Source organism: Alligator mississippiensis, chromosome 1 (assembly GCF_030867095.1).
Source record: "Alligator mississippiensis isolate rAllMis1 chromosome 1, rAllMis1, whole genome shotgun sequence".
NCBI lineage: Eukaryota > Metazoa > Chordata > Crocodylia > Alligatoridae > Alligator > Alligator mississippiensis.
In genome coordinates this window covers 36550787-36575079 of record NC_081824.1, presented here as the reverse complement: position 1 = coordinate 36575079, position 24293 = coordinate 36550787, and the positions used below count along the sequence as shown (strand labels likewise).

General features: G+C 41.8%; 1 protein-coding gene across 6 annotated transcripts in view; it reads right to left on the bottom strand.

The window, feature by feature from the left end:
• EIPR1 (EARP complex and GARP complex interacting protein 1) overlaps window positions 1-24293 on the bottom strand; it is a 208321-nt gene that overhangs the window by 68325 nt on the left and 115703 nt on the right. For all 6 annotated transcript variants that reach the window (XM_019492701.2, XM_059729931.1, XM_006265517.4 and 3 more), the window contains one exon: window positions 6899-6998. In XM_019492701.2, the coding sequence (XP_019348246.1) occupies window positions 6899-6998 (100 nt within the window). The remainder of the gene's footprint in view (window positions 1-6898; window positions 6999-24293) is intronic.

Genomic DNA, 24293 nt, shown 5'->3' with positions numbered 1-24293 from the left:
TATTTTTCCTTGTAAGTGGAGACATATGAATGTCTGCTAAAGTCTTTCTTTGTAAAATGAAACACAAAATGAAGACATCAAGTTTTAAAAGGAAAAAAAAAACACACTAGTGGCGATTCTGTGAAAATAATTAACCTGAAGCTGTGTTTTTCTCACATCTCACTTTTCAGTAATCAAAGTAAAGTCCTTGAAAACCTGCTGATTCTGCTTGGAAGGAGAAGTTCCCAACTGTCCAGGGTAATTCTGTAACCCTCTTTATAAAATCAGAAAAATCTTTAGTAGGAAAAATCAAAGAAAAATAAACAGTACTGCATCCTGGTACTTGAAGATGAAGGGGACAGTGTATCCTGACTTTTCATAATAGGGCTTTATAGGAATAATGAAAGACAGTAATTTAGGAGCAAAATGTAAACCCGTAACTGCCACACACAACAAAACTGATATTCAGTCAAACCAGAAGCAAGGTATTTTTTCAATTTGTACTATCCAATGGATGCAAAAAGACTAGAAAACAAAATAATTACTACATAGCTCATTTTGAATAGGCGGGACAAAACTTGCATATCTGATGCTAAATAAATAAATCCACAGTTTTGTCATTAAGATTTTGTGATTAGGAAATGGAAGGCACCAAGTATCCATGTAGTCTTCAGCTGTTGCAAACTTATTGCATTTATCTTAGTGGGCAGTTCTACCCAATTTAGTGATATTCAAACTGAAGTCCAAGTACAGAAATAGTACCTGACACTTTTTTTTTCAGCAAGACCCTGTAGACATTGCTTGGATTCTAGACCTTTCTCCTCAGTTCAACTAATGATTATAAATGACAAAGAATAGCTAATTTAATTGTAAAAGCTAATGATACAGTGAGCATAAGATTAAATTCACACCAGAAGGTAAAGTCCTCAAATAATAATAAGAAAGAGAGAAAAGTTTGGTTTAAAATTATTGCAGATGGAGACAGTAGATAGTATGCTTATTTTATGTCACCATTCAAGTACTTTGTTTGCACATCCATACAGTAAATGAATGACAACTTTTTCTTCTTGCCTTCAAGACTCTTCCTACATACCAACATAAGAAATCTTGTGCAATTGATTATAACCTACAAATGAACTGTAAAAGATTCTTATGCTCACTCTTTTAAAAAGAAATTTTACATAAAGGCTTTTGATTACACTTCATTCTTTTTTCCTTTTTAATTCTGGTGAAATTTTCTCTGTTGTACGTTGAAGCTGATTTTTTTTTTTGATTTGGTACCAGTTTTCAAGGCCAACACAGCTTTGTTAAGTTCTGTTAAACTTCCCAAGTGGTCTGTTTTTGTAAGTGCACTGAAAAACTTTACGGTGTTTAACTTTTTTTTCAGTTGCAGTGTACTCTGCATTTAGCAGCACATTTATAGGGAACTGCACAAAGAAAAAATTTCACCTTTATCTACATCACATCTGTACACAAATTCCCTTTGTACATGGAGGTGATAGCCAGATAGAAACTATATTTATCATTTGCCTTTAGTAGCACCATCTGTCTTCTTTCCACTAACACACTTCCATGGAATTATATCAACATTCCAAATCCCTGAATACCTTTTATAAATCATCCTTCTAGAGAAACATTTCCTCCATTTTTTTCGTCTTTATTGTGGAATTTCTCCTCATCACAACTAAATTTAGTCCTTGATCAGTACTTCTACTCATAAAATTGCTTTGAAATTCAAAATTTCTCTAGTTGATGTTAATACAACCAGGAAATTAAACCCTGGGAAGTTAGATTCCCAGACTCCCAATAGTGAGCAGAAAGCCTAAGATATTAAAGTTATGACCATCTGAAGTTTAATCATCTGATATTCTGTTTCAGGGCTGTTAACGCTGTTTCTAAACCTTCCTTTGAGCCTCATACCACTGGACTCATTAACTATAGCAATTAGTTGGTTACATATGCCATATTTAATTTAAACAGGCAAAATCAAACAAGATGAAAACACCAATTTTTCTAACAATGAATATAACAGGACAAGTCTTAAGTGTGTGGGAGATATAAGTTTGAGTCAAGCCTTCAAGAGTAAGCTAACAAGCAAACCACCTCTTCTAAAAGTAAATATTATTCACTAAAGTAGTAAATGCCACCTGAGTGAAAGATGCTTAGAAAACTGCTGAGGGTGGTAGATTAATCATGGCAGAACTCTAGTTCCCATGGAGAGGGTGAGGGAAGACTTAGTCACAAATAATTGGCATTTAAAGATTACAGGACATAAATAATGTACTCAAGCCCAAAATATCAGATTACTTTAGACAAATATTTAAGAGACTTGATATAATCCTGCATTGCCCTTCTTGAGAAACAGCCAACAACATCTAAGTGACATCGCTGACCTCTTCAAACTAAGGCTGTTGCACAAGCCATACCAAATTGTCCTAGGGGTATAGATGGCTACTCGTAGAGGCAGCATAAAATTTTGAGGCACTCCCTTGTATGTGAGCCCATCCCATAGTACAGGGGTTGTCACCTGGAGGTCCGCATACCCTTAGAGGTACTTAAGGCGGCCCTAGGGGGTATACATGGGTGGGAGGGGGCAAAGTGCTGCCACGCAGCATCCTGCACAGGTGTGCCTGCAGGGTGGCAGGGGAAGCTCACACGTGGCGGCTGCTACTGCTCCACATCCAGCCACTCTGCGTCCAGATGCTCACCACCTCCTGCCAGCAGCTGGGGGTACACTGCTCCACGTCTGGCCACCAGCGGGGTACAATGATGCAAAAAGGTTGAAAACCCCTGCCATAGGACATTCCGTGGTCCCTGAGCAAATGGTAGCCAGAGGCAAACACATTGCTGGCCTCTACCATATCTACATCCCTTCATGGTCCTAACTGAACAAATCAGTTAGTCATGCGCTGACATACTATTTTCCATGGAATTTTATCTTAGGTTCTTCATTATATTTCATCGGACTCTAATTTGGGTTATTCAGACTTTCAAGAACAGGCACATAATTGATGTCATAGGCCACATCTACTTAGTTCCTTTACCACTGACCTTGCCTCCTGAAGCCCTTATTCTTCCATCAATATCTGATACACTACAGGAATATTTTGAAAGTAATAAAATTTATAAAATATGTTAGGTAAGCAATACTAGCTGAAATACTGAAGGATCAGCAATCTTTTGAATCAAAAACTTTAAGGATATAAGTATTGATTTCCAAAGTTATGCTGAGATTAAATAGCTTTGTTATGGCTCAACCAGCTAGACAGTCATGGGGAAAAGCATACTCATCTTGAAAATTATGCTTAGACTCCAACACTAGTATTGGAGACGAGTTGGAAATCATAATTACACGTTCACAAATGTCTGCATGCCAGAGAAAGTATGTTAATTTAGAGGCAATGAACAGTAAATGTAAGATGTTTTACTGAAACCAAATTTTAGTAACTAAACCCCTGACACAATAAAATGAGGAAAAAATAGGAAATTTACATTCATTATAATATCTTTTTAATTAAGAAAGTATGACTGGTAACAATCTGGACAGTACCCCAAAGGAAAAAGTATTTGATACAGGTTACAAATAGGGAGAAATATGGTAACTTTGAGATTATGACTGAGACAGTGGTCAGGACAGTGAAGTCTAATTAACATTCACAAAAACTTTAAGCAAGGCAAGACATGGATGCCCAAAGGGAGGAACGAGGAGAAGGAAACGCTTAACAGCCTGAAAGAAACCAGTACTTCAAAGCAGACCAGAAGAGCTATAGCCTACAAGCAGACTTTATTCTAAAAATACAGTTTCTCAACAGGGGTTCTCCAGAGTGGAGGAATTTAGAAAAACAAGGCAAGAAATCTAGAAATTGTGCATCTAATTAAAAATCAGAGAACAGAGATTTGCCAACCAATCTCTGTTCTCTGCCAGGAGACGGTGAATTCTAACCAAGTGGTGATAATGAGTGATTTCCAGTATTCACATATTAACTGGTCAAATAACATAATAGGACAACATTTAGAGAAACAGTTTCGACACTGAATGATTGATTTTGGAGTACCTAGTTCTGAGCACAAAAGAACAGTAGCTTTTCTTTATTCAGTCTTAAGCAAGACATGAGTTAATTCATGATACAAATATAGCTGAGACACTCAATAATAATAACCAAAATACAATGGCGTTCAACCCCTCCAATGGACGCACAAGCTACCTATAAGTGACACAGTGTTACTTAACTTTGGAAATATAGCAAGACCCTATAGTTAAAAGTAACATTCTTACAGGTGGCGAAGATATTAATTAAAAACTGAATCTCAGAAAACAGAGGCACCATGGAACAGAATAAGAACCAGGAAGACCAGAAGGAAACTAATATCACTAAAAAGTTCCATTTCAGAGGTTAGTCAAGCCACACAGAAATAATTCTAAATACTCATCTGACCCCAATGAAATCAACAAATAGGAACAAATTACAACAGATCATAGTGCTAGGAAGAGGGGTAACATTTTTCTTGGGACGAGTTATGCCTGTGTTTGTCCTGGATCACAAAAGTCACAGGATTGGCATGTACATACATTTCCCTTCCAATCAGGGTCTTAGCGAGTGGCTGGCTTTCTGCCATTGATTCAACAATAAAGTCCTGAGACCTCCATTCAAATGCACTTTGCTATGTCCCAAGACAAACTGTTAGTGTTTCTTCTTCTACTAACCTTTTTAGGGTTTGTTCCAGGACAATGGACATAGATGTCTAAATAATTGAACTTTGTCCAAAGAGAATTTTTTTCTAAGGTCTGTTTGTACCTTAGAATAAAAGAACAATCAGAAAGGTCAAAAATGAATTTCACTGTACAAATGAAGTTGTAAAAAAACAAACAAGTGTAAGTATTTCAGAAGTATTATACCTGCAAGAGAATCAGTGGGTCTGCTGGATCACTCGAGTTAAAGGAAACTATTCAGAAAAGAACTGAGGAACTAAATGATAATCAAGAACATAAGGATGACACTTAAAGATGAGGCATTGTCAGAGAGAGATGTCAGAAAAAGATGATACAACAAACCAATCATATAAAAAGGTAATACATTCTAATAAAGTATACAACAACTCATTAAAACAATCACTCTTCCAGGCGGAGTAGGGAGTGGCAAATGCTGTATCTATATTTAAATTAATAGTTGATATTTAAGATAGAACTGATCTGGAATTACAGCCCATAGACATTATATCAAATTGTTCAAAACAATCATTAAAAAGAAATCAAAACACTAAGAAGATCACAGTGTGATAAGGTCTTAATCACTATTATTTTTGCAAAGAGACAAAGAAAAATCACATCTCACTAATTTCTTACATTTCTTTGAACATGTCAGTGAATTAGTGGACAAATAGGAAGTGTTCCACATAATTTTATTAGACTTCCAAAAGGATTCTGACAAAGTCCTACATAAGAAGCCACAAAAAGCCCCGAGACTATGGGATGAGGCAAACCAGTGCATGGTCAAAAAGTGGCTAAGAGGCACAAAACAAAGAGTAAGATTAAGGTTTAATATTTTCATCATGGCAAATGATTACCATTGAAATCCATGTAATAGGTTCAACATTATTTTAGTACATGATTATCTGAAACACGGGAAAAGTAGTGAGGTAGCAATAAATGCAGGGGGATAAAGTTACTTAGGTTAGTCAGGATTTGAAATGACAATAAAGAACTTCAAAGACCTATGTACAGTCTGAAAGGGGAAAACAATGACAAATGAAATTCAAGACTGATCAAGGAAAAGTGATGCATATTGGATAGTTAAATTTAAACTACTATTACACTTAAGAAGGTTCTAAATTAACTGCATTGAGTCAAGAAGAGGACCTGACTGTCATTGCAGACAGCTCAAAAGACATCTTTGCACATCATGCAGCAGTAGTCAGAGAAGTTAGGACCTACAAGGAATGGTGAGTATTAAAGAGAATATTATAATGCCCTTATATACATTAATGGCACAACTTCACCTGGAAAATACTGCCTTGTACTGGTCAACCCATTTTAAAACAACAATGCAGCATTAAGGTGGTCTGAAGAAGACATGACCGATTGAGAGCATATTACTAGGAGTAATTACTCATTACCACTGTTAAGTTCTTGGATGCAACACAATTCTATCACAGATTAGATATTTACTTGAATGTCAGAGTTATAATTGACATCAAAAGTTATGGAAACAATTTACACTTTATGCTTCTGCATTCAAACCAACTTGTACCTACTGGAAACAGGGATGAAACCACGCATGTGAAACATGCAGGTATCCCACATTAAACTGCTGCATGATTTGACACCTTCTTCAGAAACCCACAATACTAGCAACTTTCAGAGACATCCCACTGGACTTCATGGATTCCTGATACAGTATGGCAGTTCTTGTCCTTCTATGCCATTTGGTTCACACCTATTCGCCAGACTATAACTGAAAGAGCTCTCAAGGAGGAATGGGGTTCACTGGCACCTTGGGTTATTGGGTGTCAATTCAAGAAAACAAGAAAAAACAGGCTTGCTCTTTGGAGAACAATGGGGGGAAATGCCACCTAAATTGGCCTATTCAACTCCAAAAACCTTCCTAAGCATTATTTGCAGCTACAAAACAGTACAACAGAGCTTAATGTCCGAGATGTAAAACAAGGCAAGAGGTCTGTAACTATGCAATTATCACATTCAATTCATACCAACATTACAGCAATATCAACATATTAAGTTCTAACTAGTACAGGCGTTAAAATATGCTTGAGTTTACTGGCTATACTGAATTAGCCTAAATTTTAAGGTTAGTAGAAATACGTACACAAAAATCCTCAAAACACTAGTTAGAAGATAACCAATCTGACAACTGCCATATGCCATATTCAGCCATATCATAATTTAAGTAATATTTCTTACCACTGCCTTGCTTGAGCTTTCTTGCAAATCCCACAATAATAAGTGATTATCAGCCAGTGAAATAAGCTTTTTACCATCTCCCATTGGCTCCCACATAACACTGTAAAAAAGAAACACACACATTTATAATTAAAACAACAACAAGTACAGTAGCAGACAGACATTTTAATTCTACGGGTCTAAATTTAGACTTCAAAAGTAGCTTCTCGTATCACCTTCAGCGGGAGCTTTTTCATGACCAGACTTTAACCATCCTTATGAAGCTCTCAAAGATTTTATGGTTAAAGGAAATACCAAAATAAGTATCCTGTGCAACTTTACTTGCCATATGTATTTTGTCAATCCTGCTCAGTATCACAGCCTAGATCTCAACACTGGCTTTGACAAAGAGTAAGGGAGAAAACCTAGCTCTCCTATATCACAGCCTGCCTAACTACAAAAGAGCAATGTTTTTCCTCTTACACCCATTTGCCTCATTTACTATCCACCCTGCGCACTGGATGAAGCTAAGATCATGCAAAATAAACAACATATGATCACATATCTATGAATCATAAATACCAATATAAAAATATCCAAGTTAAAGAACTATATTATGATGTTTCCTAATTTTGAAAGCTGTATTTGAAACATTAATGTTGTTTTTCTATGTAATTTGAAAGTGAACTAAGGAAAACAACCCAGAAAAGTTTATCATGGAAAACCACATGAATATAGATCACAAGGTGATATGGAAATAGAATTAAGGATATCAGATACACAATCTGATATCCTTCATTCCAAACAGGCCTCAATCAATGTAGCTAAGAACTGCCTGCCTGGGAAGCATGCACTCTATTCAGTAATTCCTCTCTTCACCACAGGGGAGACAGTCACCCAGCTACTTATCAAGCCTGTCACCCAACAGCTTGGAATGGCCAACTTTTCAGGCCCAGCATTTGAAGACCAACTTCTTCTATCCCCATACTATGCAGTGTGAAGAACGGGAAGAAGAAAGGGGTAGCGTACAGAAATGATTCAGCAGCAGCCTCACCCATCAGAAGCAAAGTGGTAGGAGACAGAGGGGGCACAAGTAACACCATCTCAATAAACTTTCTAGCCAAGATTTTCTCTCATGAACTGTCTTCACTACTCCCAACCCCACACTGCTAGTGGGGCAAACATTTCTGGAAATAGCTGCATGATATATGCACCTAATTTTCTGTAAAGAGCATGAGGCTACCTGATATAAGGGCTGGGAAGAACATAAAATTAGCACCAAGGAATGGAAGAAGTGAAGCTACAACTCATCTCTTCCTGACTCTCCCACTGTCCCATCCCTTAGGTCAAAATAGCAGGATGGGGGAAAGGAGTGGTTATTTCTTCTTCATCCCTCCTGATATGGATCCCTATATCTCCATGTCTATTGTAAGAAGGCCAAGAGAATCAAAGAGTCTGGTACAATATGGGTCATTTGTATTAAGTTCTATGATGCTGCAGTATAGTATGCTTGGCTCATTTGGCATATTATAAATTTTGCCATCAAGCCTCCAATAGGTTTTTGCTAAGCAAATTGTGCTGGAATTTATAGATGACATAGACAAAACTACTCCTCTTTCCTAATTCTCAGAAGTGACTTTTCCTTGAAAATTAAGTATCACCCTGAGGCACAGAGTAACATAAAAAAAAAAATTAATCTCAAACTGTTACCGTTTGGCAAATTTCTAAGCCCCTGAAAAAATGCTGATAAAGGAAAATTAACCAGTCTTACCTACAGGCATTACTACCAATATGCCTATAATAATTAGGAGCAAGTAAGTGACATGAAGCCTGTCATTTGGTATCTACATTTAACAGCAGATACATTATACCACATAGTTCTATCTTAAGGAACTCCTCTATTAGTTCTTTACAAATAAAGTATTTTTTATAAACAATTAAACGGATAAAATATTAATTCATTATAAGAGATATCAAATTACACCGATTCCTGAATTTCCAACATTCAAAAAAATGAAATCAAAAGCTAAAACTACTTCAAAATTATAAATACTGAATAGACTGGATCATGAAACAGTCCAAGTGTTTCTCACACACAATGACACAGAGAGTATGACTACAAATCTTAATGTGATCTTTAATACATGTAAAATTTTAGTATTACTTAACAGGGCAGCATTAGAAATGTGTTGGTTTTATTAGTAACAATTTGGGGTTTTATTATTGACAATGAAATCTAGTTTTGACGACTTCTGAAGTGATCACTTGACTAGAGAGATCAAAACTAATTTTCTAAAAATGATTTCTTATGCTTGCTGATGTGTTTATCCCTTAGTTGCACTGATCACTCAGCACTCAGCTATAAAGACTAGATTGGAAGCTCTTTCTTTGATGTTTTCAAAGGTAGGAAGGAATCTCACATCTTTGAGTGGCACTGAGCTGCAAGGTAAAGAATTTCATAGCTGGAGAAAGTATGCTAATTAGAGCCAATTATAATCCAACTGACATACCTGAGAATGAAAAGGTCTAGGAGCATTTGCTCTGTCCTTGCAAGATGCCTATTTTGCTTCCATTTAATTCATCCTATATGAAAGTTCCCATGAATTGTTTTATGGATGTGGCTGTGGTGATCATTCAGATTTTATGATCTAAATGAAGGTTACCCAAATCACTCTTTGTAACAGGATTTCATTCTGAGTAAAGATGAGTTTTCTATAGTCGTAACTCAATGTTACAGTAATGGAAAACACCAAGGTTTGAAAAAAAGGAAAAAACTCCTGCATACCTCCTTACTACTGGCTACTAGAAGCTTTGCTTATAAAATAATTCAAAAAATTACTGTAAGGTTTTTAAACTGTCAATCATACATGTGTATTTTTTCAACCCTGTATGGGTCAGTAGCATGAAGGTTGAACCTACAACCTTAAGATCCAAACCAAAGACCTCCTGTGTTTTAACTGTGATGCTGTATATGAACGAACTCATTTAGAGACAAAGATGATACAGAGCTGTCAGTGGGTAACAGAAGCATATGGATAATCAGGGGTGGATCAGGAGGAGCGGGGGGAGGGGGAGTGTAAGGAGTAATACAGTCACACCCCCCGCTTCAGCTGCTGCCACCATGTCTCTGGTCAAGCTCAGCAACTCATGCAGCCTCTTCCTGCAGTTGGAACCCAGGCCAGTGCACAACACTGTGGGACTAGGCGGGGAGCATGCATAGTACTAGTACTTATGCTTGGAGAAGTACTTAGCGGCCCCTTTCTCTGACAGGACAGGGCAGGGGCTGGTAGCTGGTCCCTGCAAATGTTGTGCTGTAATCTTGCATGCTGCGAGATCTTGTGAGACTCACTACGAGCTGCAAAATTTCGAACTTTAAAAGGTCTCAACAGAAGATTTTCTTCTGTTGGGACCAGCTCTTGGTGGGAGATGCACAGGTGCAAGCCTGTTGCAGCCCGAAGAGTGAAACCCCCCAGAAGACCCCTCTGGCAGAGCCCTACCTGACCCCCAATGCAGAGTCAGAAGATAAGTAGGGTCCATGGTGAGCAGCAGTAGCTAGAGGGGGAAGCTGAGCAGAGCCGAGGAGGGTCTCCATCCGTCCCGCGCCCCCCCCCCCCCAGCCCAGCCCCCAGGGAGTCATGTGATTGGAGCTGTGTGAATAGAGCATGCAAACAGACACTCTGGGCCTAGTGCATGAGTTAGCATGGGAGTGTGGACAGGAGTGTGCATGGAGGGGCCACCAACGGACATTCTCAGCCCCAGGTTGCTCCCACAGCAGAGACTCACACTACACCCTGTGCCTGTTGCACCCCCAGGCAATCAAAACCCCGCTATGCCGAAAGACAGACCTCCAACGCTGGATCTCAGGTAAAGGGGACAAAGGACCAGCCCTCCCCATTCCAGGGAGGGAATTGGGGACCCAGGTAGTCCCCCAGCTACTCAGGAAGCTGGGAAGCCAGGGGATCCCCTTGCAGGCAACTAGTTAAGCCTGTCTACCAGGCCGCAGCAACAGCAACAGCTGCTGGTGAGGACCACGTGGGGGTAATTACACCCACCTGGTCTACTCATACCAACACCTAAGCAGCCGAGTGAACAGGGTCCACCCTGCAACATGATGATGGGCATGTGCAGCACCCCTAGGCTCCCTGATCTAGATGGACCACCCCTACTTGGTACCTTGGAGGTCTTTACCTATGGTCCCGGCCTCCACTCACATAGAACCCTTGTCTCCAGGCTGTGGAGACTGCCTGGCACAATGGCTGCAGGCTGGGATCTGGGGTTCAAGCACTCCCACTTGTGGGATGTGCTCGCTGATGGAGAATCTGGAGGCCAGGTGAGGGAGCTCTAGGGGGAGGTAAGCAGACTGTGAACCATCAGAGAACACAAGGAAAAGGTTGATGCTTACTGCCAGGCCCTATACCTGAAGAAGGATGCCACAGAGACCAGGCAGAAGACCAGGAATGAGGGGTGCCCCTACTGACAGTGTATGGAAATTGGTCACATCAAGCTCAAAGCCACAATGTGCATCAGTTGCTCCACCAAAAGCCCTACACAACAACTAGACAGCCCTCTCACCATTGACAAATGAAGCTATCGCATCCTTCACACCGAAGACAGGACAGGAACAGCCACCCCCACCAACGAAGCAGATGGGAGATTGTTGTGGGAGATTCCTTGCTGTGGGGAACAGAAGGTGCCATTTGTAGTCCAGATCCCTGCACTCAAGAGGTCTGCTGTCTCCCAGGAGCCAGGATCCAAGATGTAATGGCGAGGATGCCAAAGCTGATCCATCCTATGGACCAATACCCCTGCTCCTTGTCCACATGGGCACCAATGACACGGCAAGAAACAACCCCAGGAGAATCATGACTGATTTCAGGTCCACAGGTGCAAAGCTCAAGGAACTAGGAACACAAGTTCTCTTCTCCTCAATCCTTCCAGTTAGAGGCCATGGTCATCGGAGGGAGGAGTGCATTGAGAAAGTCAACCGAAGACTTCAGAAATGGTGTCACCATGTTGGTTTTGGATTCCTCAAACTTGGCATGCAGTTTAACGGCTCTGGTCTACAAGCTAGAGATGGTATTCACCTCACAGGCTGAAGAAGCACAGAAAGAAGCTCTTCTCTATGAGAATCACTGACTTGCTGAGGAGGGCTTTAAATGAGGCGTGTCTGGGGAAGCGAGGGTAGATTCCACTGCTGTACACAAATCCTTTGGCCAAGATGACCCAAGGGAGAACTTTCAAGTAGGGGACATCCAGACAAGTACAAATGCCCTGAGGCACCTGAAGTGGGACAGTAAACCTGGGCCAACTAGGGGTAAACTCAGGTATCTGAGAAATCCAGAGCAGCCTAAGGGACAAAAGGGGAGCACATAAAAAGTGGAAACAGGGAGAGATCACTGAAGATGAATATACCTCCTCTGCTCGTGCTTGTAGGGAGGCAGTTAGACGGGCCAAAGCTACCATGGAGCTGAGGATGGCAACCCAAGTAAAAGACAACAAGAAATTGTTTTTTAGATATATAGGGAGTAAAAGGAAGGCCCAGGGAGGAATAGGACCCCTGCTAAATGTGCAGAAACAATTGGTGACAGACAGGGGGGACAAGGCTGGACTCCTCTATGAGTTCTTTGCCTCAGTGTTCCTAAGTGAGGGGCATGACAAGTCTCTCACTGAGGTTGTAGAGAGGCAGCAGCAAGGTGCCAGACTTCCATGCATAGACCCTGAAATGGTGCAGAGTCATTTGGAAGAACTGGATGCCTTTAAGTCGGCCGGCCTGGATGAGCTCCATCCAAGGGTGCTGAAGGCACTGGCCGACATCATTGCAGAGCCACTGGCAGGAATATTTGAAAGCTCATGGCGCATGGGCCAAGTCCCGGAGGACTGGAAAAGGGCCAACGTGGTCCCCATTTTCAAAAAGGGGAGGAAGGAGGACCCGGGCAACTACAGGCCAGTCAGTCTCACCTCCATCCTTGGCAAAGTCTTTGAAAAAATTATCAAGGCTCACATTTGTGAGAGCCCGGCAGGACAAATTATGCTGAGGGGAAATCAGCACGGGTTTGTGGCAGGCAGATCGTGCCTGACCAATCTAGTTTCTTTCTATGACCAGGTTACGAAATGCCTGGACACAGGAGGAGGGGTGGATGTCGTATACTTAGACTTCAGGAAGGCCTTCAATACGGTATCCCACCCCATACTGGTGAACAAGTTAAGAGGCTGTGACTTGGATGACTACACAGTCCGGTGGGTGGCAAATTGGCTGGAGGGTCGCACCCAGAGAGTCGTGGTGGATGGGTCGGTTTCGACCTGGAAGGGTGTGGGCAGTGGGGTCCCGCAGGGCTCGGTCCTTGGACCGATACTCTTTAATGTCTTCATCAGTGACTTGGACAAGGGAGTAAAATGTACTCTGTCCAAGTTTGCAGATGACACAAAGCTATGGGGAGATGTGGACACGCCAGAGGGCAGGGAACAGCTGCAAGCAGATCTGGACAGGTTGGACAAGTGGGCAGAAAACAACAGAATGCAGTTCAACAAGGAGAAATGCAAAGCGCTGCACCTAGGGAGGAAGAATGTCCAGCACACCTACAGCCTAGGGAATGACCTGCTGGGTAGCACGGAAGTGGAAAGGGATCTTGGAGTCCTAGTGGACTCCAAGATGAACGTGAGTCGGCAGTGTGACGAAGCCATCAAAAAAGCCAATGGCACTTTATCATGCATCAGCAGATGCATGACGAATAGGTCCAAGGAGGTGATACTTCCCCTCCATCGGGCGCTGGTCAGACCGCAGTTGGAGTACTGCGTGCAATTCTGGGCGCCGCAATTCAAGAGGGATGCAGATAACCTGGAGAGGGTCCAGAGAAGGGCCACTCGTATGGTTAAGGGCCTGCAGACCAAGCCCTACGAGGAGAGACTAGAGAAACTGGATCTTTTCAGCCTCCGCAAGAGAAGGCTGAGAGGCGACCTTGTGGCTGTCTATAAGTTCATCACGGGGGCACAGAAGGGAATTGGTGAGTATTTATTCACCAAGGTGCCCCCGGGGGTTACAAGAAATAATGGCCACAAGCTAGCAGACAGCAGATTTAGATTGGACATTAGGAAGAACTTCTTCACAGTTCGAGTGGCCAAGGTCTGGAATGGGCTCCCAAGGGAGGTGGTGCTCTCCCCTACCCTGGGGGTCTTCAAGAGGAGGTTAGATGAGCATCCAGCTGGGGTCAGCTAGACCCAGCACTCTTTCCTGCTTATGCAGGGGGTCGGACTCGATGATCTATTGAGGTCCCTTTTATGACCAGGTAATTAACCAGCTGAACAAGGGACATGAGGTTGACATTATTTACCTAGACTTCAGCAAGGCCTTTGATACCATCTCCCATGAGATCCTTTCAATTAAGCTGGAGGGTACTGGCCTAGACCAGTCTACAGTGAAGTGGGATGGCAATTGGCTCGGAGGCCAATCCCAGAGAGTTGTAATCAATAGGATGGCCTCATCCTGGAGAGCCATCTCCAGTGGTGTCCCCCAGGGATCAGTGCTTGGGCCTGTGATCTTTAACAACTTTATCAATGACTTGGATGAGGGGGTAGAAAGCACAATGATTAAGTTTGCGGATGACACCAAGCTGTGGAGAAATGTAGGCACATCTGAGGATGGCGTAAGGCTGCAGGATGACCTCAACAGACTGGTCCTATGGGCTGAACACAACAAGATGAGGTTCAATAGGGAAGAACCTTCACCACAACTAAACAATGGGTGGTGGTCCACTGGCTGGCACTGCATCTGAAAGGGACCTGGGGGTGACAATTGACCAGAAGTTGAATATGAGCCAACAGTGCAATGAAGTCACCAGCAGAGCAAATAGAACTCTGGTGTGTATCAGCCAATGTGTTGCGAACAAATCCAGAGGGGTGCTCCACCCCCTCTACTTGGAATTGGTGATGCCACAGCTGGAGTACTGTGTCCAGTTCTGGGCACCGCAATTCAGGAAGGATGTGGATAAGCTCAAAAGGGTACAGAGAAGGGGCACCCATATGATTAGGGCCTGAAGGATAGGCCCTATGAGGAGAGACTCTGGGAACTAGGTTTTTTCAGTCTGAGCAAGAGAAGACTGAGAAGTGACTTGATAGCTGCCTACAAGTATGTCAAGGGTGAACACCAAGATTTAGGGAAGCAACTCTTTAGAAAGGCACCTCAAGGGAGAATGAGGACCAATGGACACAAGCTAATCAAGGAAAAATTTAAGTTGGGCATTAGGAAAAACTTCTTTTCTGTAAGGGTATCTAGAATCTGGAAAACACTCCCAGCAGAGGTGGTGCAGTCATCATCTTTGGAGGTGTTCAAGAGGAGGCTGGACAACCACCTCATTGAGCTCATTTGAGCCCAGTAACCTCCTGCCTATGACAGGGGACTGGACTTCATGATCTTACAGGTCCCTTAAGGGCCTTTGATTCTATGATAGAAAAAGTGGGGACCCAGTTGCCATTGATGGTGTTCCCAGATGACCTGGGCATACGAGAGGAGAGGAGGGCCAGGAACCGCTCCTACCCCATGCCAGCCACTAGCTGTGGGGAGCAGCTAGGCAGCATGCCCAGATCAGTTGCAGATAGTGGCAGCAGTATGTGGGTTTCCTCATCTTGTGCCTGCTCCCGACTGCTCCTCCTCCTTCCACTCTGATCCCTGCTGACCAGGGAACAGATACAGAAAAAAGAAACCTGCCTCTTGCCATGACTGCCCCATGCCAAGCCTGACAGCCTGCACAGTCACTCCCTGAAGCCATCTCTCTGGCCAACAGATCCCATGAGGTGAGAGGAGCAGCTCTGGGGCTCTCCCCACACCCAGGTAGGCTGGGGACCATGGCAGCGGCACAGGACAGATCCCTCCTTTCTGTGCCTGCTCTCTGCCCAGCTCCCCAGTGTCCCTACCAGCCAGGGGTTCCAAGTGCACCTTGCCCACACACCCTGCCCTATCGTCTGAGGGACAGAGTTATATAGCTTGCTTTGACAAATCCTAGATTTGCCTATGTGGATATAATTGGTCTCTGTTCCTGGCTCAGAAGGGGCAGCTTATAGTATAGGTTAGATGGCACAGCATTTGGGACATATGCCGGGCCTAAACTCTTAAATGTAAAAGCATAAGTTTCTACCACCTGAGCTAAAAACCAGATATCTTGGCATGGAAAACAGTAGCAGAGTCATAAATCTCAGTAGCAGAGTCATAGATATGTGATTTATTCCACACAGGGTGGCACAGGACAATGCTGTTAGTATAGAACATAACATCCAGTTTGACTTGTTTCTTCTGAAAGACTTTGTTACAAAGTGGATGAGACTTAGTTCCTCTATATCAATGTCATTCTCAATTCTGCTGCAGCGGCTTTATGCTGGTGTTCAGCTATCCTACCTGTGAAACTGGTAAGTAACTTACCACCAGCAAGCAAAGTAAGAAACCTTTTATGTACAAGGATTGTTAAACAAAGGCTAGGGACAGACATTACACATAAACAGGTTTAAGTGATCAGAAACTCATTTAAACCTGTAACAGAACAGACCTTCAGTGCATGTAAACCAGTTTAAAAATGGCTAAAACTGGTTTGAGATAAACCTGGTTGAATGTAGTATCAGACTTAACGGATTTGGGTCAAACCGTTTTATGCAATGTCTGTCCGAGACCCCTTCCTGGTTTAACTTAAACCAGAGTCCCCCTGCATCCCAGATGCTTTGCAGCCCTGGTGGGGCTCTCTGCTCCACAGCAAGGCTGGCCCCATCCCTCTCCTTCCTAGCCAGAGCACTATCACTGCTCTGGCTGGCTGAGACACTGCAGGAGCTGCCAGGCTTTCCCTTGCTTCATCCCCTCCCCCTGCTCTCCTCTGGCTGCTCAAGTAGGAATACCTACTCTCAGCCCTTTCCCACAGTAGGGACCCCAGCTCAGCGCCCTGGCATCTGGCCATGCCCACCCCATGCTACCTAATGCTGAGAGGTAAGTGTATGGGTCTCTAATTTGCCTGGAATAAAGGCAGACAGCTAGTGGCTTGCAAATGCAAATGAACCCTTCAAGCTCTTCAAGAAGAGCTTGAAACTAATGAAAGAGGTGTTTTCTTTTGTAAGGCCTGATGGGCTGATAAACTTTGTTCTGCCAGGCAACCTGCTAACTGCAATCTGTCAGTCTTCAAAAGGGGACAGAGAAAGGTGTTAGAAATGGCCTGGTTTGTGGACAGTCTGAAAAAGCAGGGAAACAGATTGAAAGGCTCAGTATCAACAGATGCAGGGTCTGGTGACATTCTTGCCCTTTGACCAGCCAGCGGGGAAAAGCCTGGGTTGGTGCAGACAGGGTTGAGGTTTACACCCCTCCCTAATCACAGCATCCTGCCTGGGTCTGGCCACACATGCCCTCAGCTCAGAACTCCCTAGCTTCTAGCCTGACCCACTGCAGACATGCGCCAACATTTCTGGAATGAAAAGGAAATGTCTATCCACCTCCAAACTGGTTCAAGCTTTGCAGATTAGATTAACCTGCAAAGACTGAATCAATTCAGACTCAGGCTTTTTGAATGTCTGTCCCTAGCCAAAAATGTTGACATTATCAGTGGAAGAGCTGAGAATAGAACCCTGGGCTTCAAGGCTCGCAGCACAGGTAGCTTCCACGAGGTTATAAGGTATAATGCTGGCTAGTCTTTCTCCTCACCCTGTGAAAAGCAGGATTTTTCTTCATTATTACCTCTGAAACCATTATTAATATTTGCAGGAGTGCACAGTGAACTGGCCCAGATAATTTTCTACATGCTTCTGTTGACATTTTGAGGTTCTGTGATAGGCAGGACACAAAAGCAGCACTGCCATCTGAGGTTGGGCCCGAAACGCTTTTGAACCTCTTCTTCCCTCCTTTGTAGGTAGGACTGGAGGCAGATGCCTATCGGTCTAGTTTCACATCAGCTTTGTCCCTGTTTGGAGATCCTATTGCCAGACCTAAGAAATAGTATGCATGAAGCATAAAGATATTAAGCCACTGCATAAGAAAGGAAGTGCAGCTGATAATAAAACTGAAGCAATTACAGTAAGTACTGCCAGATGTAAATAAGAAATTGAAACAAATATATTCTAAACATGTTTTAGCAGATCACTTTGCAGATTATTTGTAACAATGATAGTTGCAAAGTTTTAGCATAAAAATGTGGTATTGGAGAATGCTACTTAAAATGATTATTTTAATAGTCTTACTAAATAAGAAGAATATAAAAATATTCAACATTACTGTACTTGAGCCTCTCTGACCTTGATCTTTAACAATGGAATTCATATATCTATCAGATGATTCTTACAAGAGGTTTGTTAAGCTTATATGGCATTACATAATAAATTTTCCCTGCTGACCAGGGAACAGATACAGAAAAAAGAAACCTGCCTCTTGCCATGACTGCCCCAATGCATTTTCTGGCATTTCTACACCAAACAAATCCAAGTGAACAGTTATACAGGCATAAAAATGCTTTTAGCAGCATAGCCCAGCATATCCCAGTTACTTGAACCTACATCGGTAAAAGCACTTTTTGAGAATAAGTTGCATCCGAGTGCTAAAAAAACAGCTAAGATCTGTTTACACAACAGCACCAACAGAAAGTATAAAAAGTCCTATTTTTTCAAGTGCTGACAAAGTCTAAAGTGGCTCCTGAACAAGACAGAAAAAAAATCTCTGAACAACTATTGAAACAGCTTTTCAATTTATTTTCAACGACAGACAAGTCATTAAATTAATGTAAATGTTCAGAGGACAAAATATATATTTGCTTGCATATTTGAGGAAAAAAGATCCATGGTGAAATAAGGCCTCAGAACTCTTGCATTTTTTTTTACTTGATGGGTCTACATGTTCATTAATGCACTGTAGTTACTGCGAATTAAGTTTAGTACTTGCAGTAGCACCAGTGCACGGGTTTATATAGATGTTAACTGCACAATAGGCTAATACTACTGTGCAGTAGTGTATTAGCATGAGTTTTTCTCGGCATGCTGCTGCACAGTGTTATTAGGCTACTGCACAGTTAGTGTGTCGTGTGCACACACCTGCTGAGTAGCATTTTTTTTCCCAATTCCCTCCCATATTATGGCTTACAAACTTATAAGAGGCAAGGAAATCTAGACAGTATACTGAGGACCCATTTTAGCAAAGTACATGGCTTTAAGCATATGAAATCAATTGGACTATTCACTTACTTAAAAAGTTAAGAGCATGGACAGACATGCATTTGAAGTGCCCCAAATTCTACTCCATTTGAGAGCACTTTAAAATCAGATCACTTCAGTGCTGAATAGGTGTGCACCTCCCCTTCTGCTCCCCTCCTCCACTCCCACTCCTCATCCAGCACCACCACTGCCAAAACGCTTCAAAATTGCTGCACTGATATGTGCTGCAGTGCTCTCCAACAGGGGGACAGATAGGGGTTGCTCAGTCCTCTGGTAACCTAGTGCTCTGCTCCTCCTTTGTCTCCTCCCATGGTGGTAGTTAATGGGGGAGGGGGAAGTCCAGCGGCCAATGAATTCTCCTCTCTTGTACACTCAGCTGTCTTAAGAAACCTCCAGAGGTTGAGAGGCATGTCAAAAATCTTTCTTTTTCCCCTTCTGTCCCTGCTGCCTCACACGGGAATATGTGGAATACTAGGATTCTGGAAGACATGGAGTGGCAATTTCATGAAGCACTTCAGAGATGTTCCTTATTTTTTGAAAATCAATTCTGAAGCATTTCTGCCATTTCTGAAACACTTTGGCAATTCTCACTGTTTGGATCACTTCAAAAGTGCTTAGAGAGCTTTAAACAGCATATGCTTGCTGAATCAAGCTCTTGACATTAATTCTAGTATCTTAAATACAGGATAATGTATTAAGGATATTGCTGGAGTGCAAAGAGACATTGGTGGACATGAATTTAAGTGAAAGTTAAAGACCTATTAAGAGTCTCATTAACAAAAATAATGGTCTTCTTTGCTAGCCAGCTAATACATCAAAGTTACTTCCCACTGAAACCCCTATATCTTTATGTATATAATTGATTGCAATTAGTTGATCAAGGTTTTTAATACAGCAATACACAAATGATTTAGTCCACTTAAAATTACTAAAAATATCAGGGAACATTCATGAGAAAGAATGAATCAGTGACTAACCAGGTTTTACCCATATGCACTCAGTTCCGGATATTTTTTAGGAAATGACAAAAGTAGAAAATAAGACAGCTAGGGGACATGATGGAACATGTAAAAAAGACGAGTTAATGGTCCCATAGGAATGGTTACTTAATAATAAACATCCTATTAAGGATTCAAGAGTAGGAAACTGCATTATTTAGTAAATCACAAAGCAGTGGTAAGCAAACAAGTCTTACACAGGAACAGCAGTGTTATATGGAAAAGGGATGGAAGCCATACTCTAAAAGAAGAACCCTTGCTATATGGTAAGTTTTCAAAAAAATTCTTCTCTATTAGTCTTTTATATTTTGTGCAATTGGAGACAGGTGATGGAGAATATAATTATGCAAAATGAAACAGGTGTGAAAATTATTTTTAAGTGCTGACAGTTCTTTGAATCTGTCTGCAGTGAATCAGTTTCTCTAATCCATGTGTCATAATAGCTCTGAAGTTTAGTATGGTGGTAAAGAAACTGAGGGGGCTGGGACAAACAATAAATATTAGCATGATGGTATTATCTTTGGTCATTCATAAAAAGTAGAAAGGGTCCAAATTACACCAATGACTCTTCAACTGAATAACCCCTGCATACATGCAGAACCTGCATAGGTTCTTGGGGATCTGCATGCGTGGATTTATTTTTAGCATCACGGTTAATATGTTAAAATACATGTCAGTTTTCATTTGTTCTAAATGTAAAAGTTACTCATCAATAAAAGGAATTAATTACACAATTCCTTAATTAGTGGCACATGTGACAGATTCACATGTTAGGGCTGTAAGGGACCTCATGACATCATTGGGTCCAACCCCCCTGCTGTGGGCAGGAAAGGCTGCTGGGGTCAAATAACCCCAGCAAGGTGCACTTCCAGTCTCCTTTTGAAGATCTCCAGCTTAGGTGCCTGCACCACCCACACTGGGAGTCTATTCCAGAGTCTGGTCACATGAACCGTGAAGAAGTTTTTCCTTATATCCAGTCTGAAACTTCTTCTAGGAGTTTATGACCGTTGCTTCTGGTTTCCCCCTGGGCTGCTTTGGTGAATAGTTGTTCACCTAGCCCCTGATGGTCTCCCCTGATATATTTGTAAGCTGCCACCAAATCCCCCCAAAATCTTCTCTTTTCTAGGCTGAACAGTCCCATATCTGTCAGCCTCTCCTTGTATGGCTTGCTCTTCAGGCCTCTAATCATACGCGTGTCTCTTCTCTGGACTCTCTCACATCCTTCTCCACATCATTCTTCAAGTACAGCACCCAAAACTGGATGCAGTACTCCAGCTGCAGCCTCACCAATGCTGAGTACAGCAGGAGAATAACTTCCTTCGTTTTGCTTGAGATGCACTGGCTGATGCATGCCAGTGTATTGTTTGATCTGCTAACTGTAGCATCACACTGGTGACTCATATTCATTTTATAGTAAATTATGACCCCCAAGATCCCTTTCAGATGTGGTGTTAGCTAGCTAGTGTGACAGAGCAGTATAAAAGTGTACAGAAAACTAAGAGGAGAAGCTATCAAAGGGAAGAGAAGATAAAAACGAAGGAAAGAAGAAACATAAGGGGATGTAGAGAAAAATTAATGTAGGAATGTGCTTAGCCTGCTGCAAATCTTTGAAGGAGAAACAGTATTTTAAACTACATTAAAAAAAAAAAAAGCACAAGAAAGACAGCAAAGAATTTGGTAAGATATGATGTTGCCAAAATCAAGTGAGGGAATACTGTCTTTGCAGAGGCATTGGGTGGAAAGAAAAAGATGGATATTACAGACTCTTTAGTACAAGACATTACAGGATTTGGTAATATCCCAATGTAAATGCAGAAACAGAACGAACAGCTGAAAAGGACGCAGGTGGAAAAAGGGTAATGGAATAAAATGGCAGAATGATGGGGCAGGGAAAAGAGGGTGATTTTGATTGTAAAGTTAAGTACCCAGGTCAGAAGAATTCTAGTTACTACACTTTCAACACATGTAGCCAACCAGAGAGCACTGTACAGAATTTAATTTATTCTACCTATAATTTAAGGATGATATGACTAAGGCTGGAGAGATCTGACAAGATCATAGTCTGAGATAGAAGGTACAGCAATCTTGGATTTCAATCAGTGTGTCATATGAATTTCTCTTTGTAGAATAGCTATTTCCTGAAGAGCTCATGAGATCATAGCCCAAGAATAGCACAACTGTAAACAGCACTAGTAATTACCAGGTAGAACAATATTTTTCATAAAAAAACCTGATACCTTAAGCTCCTCTTTCATTATTAAAAGGCCCTTACTGAAAAGTTACATGAGGATTAATAAGAAACCATCACTTTGAATACCATACTGGCTTAATTTTTAGTCATTAAGAGTGTGACCTACTTTATTGACCAATGGCTTTTCTTGCACCTGCACGTTTGTTGTCCCCAGTTCTTGTTATTAGCATAATTTGTTGCAATTGGCTTAAATCCCATTTTCCCATGAGCTTCATTGGTTGGTGTATTCTGAGTAGGCATCAAATGCTTGTCTTTTTCAATCAAATTTCTCTGTATGAATTAAAGTTTTGGTGGCTCGTATCCCTCCTAATTAAAAGGATAAAGGGAAGCCAAGGAAAGAAACAGAAGGTATTTTTGCAGAAAAGAACTAAACCTGCCACTGTTACTCAAGCATGGGGGTTAATCCTGCCACCACCAATTTGCCAGACACATGGCTGCCTCAGAAAAGCTGAAATGGGGGGAAAATAAATGTTGCAGATACCTAATTCTCATTAAGTATGTCACTACTGGTTTGCTGACTTGCCTACCAACTTCAAGTGCAAGCATAAGGAGGAAGCAACCAACCGGCTCTAACAGAAACAGTAATGTGAAGATCATTTTTCCCCATTTAAAAGGGATATGTATGCAATGTAAAGAGAAGTCTCTAAAAAAGAGACCATCTTTAATTAAAATACAGCAAATACAGATTTGGTTAGGGGGCAGAAGGCATTTATTTTTCATGTTATGATTGAATGCTTTTAAAAATGCAAAATTAAATAATTATTTGTCTAGAAAATCGTCTTTAATCAATAAAGAAATGTTAATGCCTGCACGAATACCAAGAACTTTTATGAAGTAGGAAGACATTAAATTTGCAGAACCATTCCTTATTCTGATAATTTAACTTACATTTTTTAGATTACTAAACAAAAGCACGCTTAAACAGATTATAGGGAAAGTGAAAAATATCCTAAATATCTGTTATTTTAAATGGAGACATGGTCAAAAAAGGGGCTATGGAAAAGTGATTAGTTTTATGTTAGAGGCCTGCTTCCTGTTCATCTACTTGGTTTGTTGAGAAAAGTCATTTTTTAATTTTGTTTGTTTGTTGATAAAAGTAATTTGTCAAAAATGTACACCCTTTTTCCTTGGTTCAGGAGGAAGAACTGAGCAGAACATAGTAGAACTGAGCATATTTGGGTGAAGATAAAAGGTAATATAATGGTGGAGATTTCCCAAGTTAGGAAGAAGTGGTAGATTAGGCAGTCTTCAAGGAAATGACAAAATTATCCAGAAGTTAAGACACTTGTCACAAACCCATCCATAGGGTAGCCTCAGAGCCCTGAGTTTCTCCCCACTGCATTGCCACTACCCCAAGGAACAAGCTGAGTTTGCGCCAAGATCGCTCCCCGTCTCTGCAAGCCTCAGGTCCACTGCCTTTACACTGCACACTGCAGCTGCAGTGAAGGATTCTCTGCCAGCCCCAGAAATTACTATATTTATCTGAATAAGATGACCCCGAACTTAAGATGACCCCAAAATAATTGGATTCTCTACATGGAAGATTTAAACGTGTATTATAATTTTCCATGTATATCATTTCATTATTGGAGGATCATCTCAAATTTTTCCTCCCCTGTTGCAGGTAGTGGAGGGAGACATGACGAGGCAGTAATGGGGCAGACAGTACGGGAGTGATAGTGAGGAAGATAGTAGGGGAGCATGTGGTAGGGCAGGCAGTGAGAGGCAGGGGCGAGGCAGGTAGTGGAGGAAGCAGTGGGGCACAGGCAATAGGGACAGGCAATGTGAAGGCAGTGGAGCAAACAGGCAGCTTGCCCCCTGCCACCTTTTCCCTCCCATTTACCCCAACTTTGTGCCTGACCCCCACAGCCTCAGACTCCCACTCTCCTTGCCCCATCCCCTCTCTTCCCTCCTCCACATCTCTTCTGCCACCCCACACACTCATGTCCCCACCCCTTGTGACAGCTGAAAATGATATCTGTGTGATAAAGGTGCTTGCTGAAGG